Source organism: Vespula pensylvanica, chromosome 18 (genome assembly GCF_014466175.1).
Source record: "Vespula pensylvanica isolate Volc-1 chromosome 18, ASM1446617v1, whole genome shotgun sequence".
NCBI classification, from domain to species: Eukaryota; Metazoa; Arthropoda; class Insecta; order Hymenoptera; family Vespidae; genus Vespula; species Vespula pensylvanica.
In genome coordinates, this window is record NC_057702.1 from 3,054,269 (window position 1) to 3,059,268 (window position 5,000).

A 5,000-nucleotide genomic window follows, 5' to 3' on the forward strand; every position below is an offset into this window, starting at 1 on the left:
TAATAATTTTGTTGGCTTATATCTTTTTTTTTTTCTTTCCTTTCTTAATTGCTCTGTTTTTTCTTGTATTGTTGTTTTGTGTGTTTGTTTATCTTTTCGTTTATTATCTTATCTGTCGTTCGCAGGTTTCTTCAAGGAGCTTTTGGCGACCAGCAAGAGAGGCTTCCACGAGATGTTCAAAAAAACCTATGGGATTTTGTATGAACAAAATGCTTACGTCTTCACGGATCTCTTTAAAGAACTTGAGAATTATTATGCTAAAGGAACGGTAAGTTTGCTTTGTTTATATATATTTCTTCGTATTTGTATATATTCACTTGAAAAATATTATTCATTTTAAATTTGTTTGATGACTACGATGACGATAATAATAATAAAAAATTTTTATATAAAAAAAGAAAAAAAAGAATCAGTCCTTTAAGTAAAATTCGCAAAATTTGTAATTAATAAAAAAGTTTATCGATCGAATAAAATAATCGTTTGAAAGAAGTTAAATTAATTGAAGCGTTATCTTTCTTTTTATTCTTTTCACAGGTGAATCTGGACGACACGATGGACAATTTCTTCAATACGCTTTATCAAAAAATGTTCACCGTGTTGAACAGTCAATATAAGTTCGACGATAAGTATTTGGAATGTGTGGGCGATCATATGAAGGAAATGAGGCCGTTCGGTGACGTACCTCAAAAACTCAGCGTTCAAATAAAAAGATCGTTCGTTTCGACTAGAGCTTTCAGTCAAGCTCTAACAGTCGCTGCTGACGTTCTGAAGAACATGCAAACGGTAATAACGAAATTATTTATTATCTCGATAATTATAAAAATAAACAAAAAAAAAAAAAAAGAAAGGAAATTAATTTTTGCAAAATAAGTTCGTCGACGCGACATTCGTTAAAAGTTTTCATTACGAATAAATTCAAGTTCTTGCAAGTAAAAATTTTTTTTTTACAGAAAATTGTTTCTCCTTTCTTCTTTTCTTTTCTATTTTGTTTAAACCTTTTATTCTATAAATATTTCTAATAAATATTCTAAAGCAAACGAAAGATTTAATCAGGAATTCATATCGATGATACACATTCATCGATTATTTGTTATTCTCTTGATAATTACATATACACTTATTGATCAAAGTTAAAAAAAATAGAGTAATCGTTCGCTCACTTTTATATATTCTTTATATTTGCAACATTTCATACACCAGTAAATAATATTTGTTTTTTCAATATTATGCACGTATAAAGACTGCAATTAATATTATGTTGAAAATCAAACGATTAATCGTTTTTCTCGTAACAGTTTTGATTAATTAATACGAATAATGGAAAAAAACGAATAGATTTGTGTATCGTGATGCATTATAAAATCATATGCTATCACTTGTTAATGAAAAAATGACCCAAAACATATTCTTCTAAATTAATTAAGGACGTTTCTTGCGGAAGAAAGTGTTGATGTAATTAAATGACCAAATCAATCACCAAACTTAAATCCGTTCGAACGTTTATGGAATTACATTAAACGTCAATTATAAAATTATTCTATCGCCAATAAAGAAGGATTAATGCAAAAAATTGCAAAAATATGAGCAGAATATCGATCGAGTTTTGTGTTCAATTAATTAATCGAATCAATGCCACGCAGATATGTTACAGTCATTAAATCCAAGAATTATCCAACGTCTTATCAAATGATTAGTTTTCGTTAAAATACGTTATATAATAAAATTTATCTATGTTTCTTAACTTTGATCACGCCAGTTGTTGTTTCGATGTTCGATATAATACTAATTACAATCTTTATGCATGTATATTCGAAAAAAAAAAAAGAAAAGAAAAGAAAAGAAAAGAAAAAGAAAGAAAAGAAATATCGTTTATTGATACGTTTATGAATTGTTATCTCATTATGCTATTTTTAATTTCGACCAATGTATTTCGAATGATAAAGAATATATAAAAATGGCCGAACTATTATTTCGTTTCTTAAGTTTTATCAGTAAATGTATATATATATATATATATATATATATATATATATATATATCTATATATTCGTAGTTGAAATCATCAGCAGAATGTGCTGCGGCGTTGACAAGAATGACAGCCTGTCTCTCGTGCAGCGGTATCGCAGGGAAGGTGTTGGCTTGCGGCGACATGTGTACTAACGTAATGAAGGGGTGTTTAGCACAGCACGTGGCGCTTGACGGCGAATGGAATCAATTTGTCGGTTAGTAAAACGATCATCCCACTCTAACCATTCTACTCATTATTTTCTTCTAAAGAAAAATAAAATAATCTTGTGCAATCAGATTTCTCGATTCAACCGAATTTTTCAATCTCATTCCTTTATTTATTTTATAAAAATAGAGGCCTTCGACAAAGTAGCCGATCGTTTACTTGGTCCATTCAACATAGAGATGTTGATGAAACCAATAAACTTAAAGATATCGGAAGCGATAATGAACTTTCAAGAGAGCAGTAGCGACGTCTCGCAAAGGATATTCACCGGTTGCGGACGTCCTGTCTTGGGTAGACGAAGACGTAGAGATAACAGAGAATTGGAACTTGAATCGTTGAACTTCGATCAGGAAACGTCGGCCGAGGATCGTTCCTCAACCGCTGCGATATTGGACAAGCTCGTCAAAGAGATACGACAGAGGGTGAGAGATTCTCGACAGTTCTGGGTCTATCTACCGTATCAGTTGTGCAATGATGGTTTAGTCCAACCACCTAGTAATACAAAGGAATGTTGGAATGGCACCCACGTTGATAAGTAAGTTTGCATTCTTGTTTTCTGTATACATATTTTGAAAAATATATATATATGTATATTTAATATGTATGTATGTATATATTTTTTGTTGAAATATATATATATATATTATAAATATATAAATTTGTTTGTGTATGTATGTCATTGGAAATAAATTCAATTTTTTGCAAGTGAAATGAAATTAATATAGATATGATATATGGGAGAGCTATTTTTGTCTTTTATTTATTTATTTCATTTTATTTTTCTTTCTTTAAAACTTTACTACATTATCAATTTAATCGATATTCAAAAAAAAAAATATATATATATATATATACATATATTTGTAAAAATAGATAGACGACAAGATCAAATTTAAAAAAATGATTTTAATAATTTTGTCGAAAGAATGAAGAAAAAAAAAAAAAGAAAAGAAAAAAAGAAATCGAAGCTAAATGGAATCTCAATCAAGATCACATTCCATTTATATAAAAATATTAATTTCATTTGAACTAAAACAATGCTAATTAATAACAATGAAATTTATTATTAAGTTTATTATTAATATTCTTAGATATATATATCCGGTATCTTCGGACGGAGAGACGCAACCATTAAATCCGGAAGTACGAAGTAGCGGACCAAGGCCTACGATCGTCAGAGATCAAATATTTGCATTAACGACGATAACGAATAGGCTTAGATCCGCGTTCAATGGTCAAGACGTCGATTGGATAGATACAGGTAAATTAATTAATCAATAACATATATAAATAAATAACAGATCAATTAAAATCATTCTAAATCGATATAACTAAACTATCCATCCTAAAAAACAAAAAAAAAAAATGCAAAGTATATATTCCCATCTATACTTCTTTTTTTTAAATTTTATTATATCATGTTGTATTATGTCTTATAATTTATTAGCACAATATTATACTTGTATTATGACTTTATTTATAATATTTTGGATAATTTTGTTGAATATTTCAGAGGAAACGTGGTACGGATCCGGAAGTGGTTCAGGTGATGGTTCAGGTGGTATAGACAACGAGAATCATTTCGTTGACGAAGGATCGGGTTATGGTGGTGATCATACGTCCCCAGAACAACCACCGAAACAAGCAACACCTAATAAAGGTCCAGAAGAAGTACCAACGAAGATAGACTCAGAGACCAAGTCAAATACAAATGATAATGTCAAGAAACATGGTGGCAATAATACAACGTCTACGGTTGACGTTAGTGGAGCTAGCAGACAAAAAATATCATTGTCACGAGCATTGACAACGTATTTGGTGCCGATCGTCGTTATGTGGTTTGGTGGATGTCTCACCGAGTGGCTGTGATCATACGGCATTATTATCGATCCAGTAGTGTACTACAGTGTAAATATCTTCTCTCTCATGTCTGTGTTCGTGAGAGTACGATAAACTCTTTTTCATTCGATGAACGACGATTTAACTCCTACCCTCATTCTCCTAAATCAGAACCTTGCCTAACTACAACAACAACAACAACAACCCTTTTACTTTCCCAACTACCCTTTTCCAAAAGCCCTCGTGAACGTCGTAAAACTGATAATTCTTGAGTGACGAAAAAATTTCCTCAATATTCCTTGATAAACGATGATAAAACGAGTGAAGTTCGAGTTTTTTCTCTTTTATTTTTTTCATCCACTATCACCCCTTTTTTTCTCTTTTTCCTTTTTTTTATTTTATTTTATTTTATTTTATTTTATTTTATTACGGTTCTAGAGACACTCATGAAACGATACTCTCTTTCTTATATATATATATATATAAAAATATATATATATAGACGTTCATGTTCGTGATCGATCAATAGATCTATATCTCTTTCAAGAGTCTCCTTTACAATCTACATTACGTGAATGCTTCGATCAAATGTACTATCATCCTACTTTGTATTGTAAATCGTGTAAAGCTTCGATCGAACCGAACGAGTATACGAATTTGTCTCGCGATGGCATTGAACTCTCCAAAGCGTGAGTTCTACTACATTACTACTATACTGCTACTACTATTACTATACTACTACTATTACTATTACTACTGCTACTACCACTACCACCACTACTATTACTTGACCGATCCAAACTGTTTTTTTTTTTTTTTTCTTTCTTTTTTCTCTTTTTTCGGAAAAGGTTCTTTTTTTTATCTCCCTTATCAACTCCCTTCATCCCACCCTCTCGCAACACCCCCACCCTCTTCGAACTTCGTTAAC

At 30.8% G+C, this 5,000-nt stretch overlaps 1 protein-coding gene across 1 annotated transcript in view; it reads left to right on the plus strand.

Moving 5' to 3' along the window:
- Positions 1-4,398, plus strand: part of LOC122635553 (glypican-6) — a 133,815-nt gene extending 129,417 nt beyond the window's left edge. The window contains exons 3-8 of the mRNA XM_043825886.1: positions 126-268; positions 535-783; positions 2,054-2,222; positions 2,363-2,768; positions 3,325-3,494; positions 3,747-4,398. Of these exons, the coding sequence (XP_043681821.1) occupies positions 126-268; positions 535-783; positions 2,054-2,222; positions 2,363-2,768; positions 3,325-3,494; positions 3,747-4,102 (1,493 nt within the window). The 3' untranslated portion in view covers positions 4,103-4,398. The remainder of the gene's footprint in view (positions 1-125; positions 269-534; positions 784-2,053; positions 2,223-2,362; positions 2,769-3,324; positions 3,495-3,746) is intronic.
- Positions 4,399-5,000: the final 602 nt, after the last annotated feature.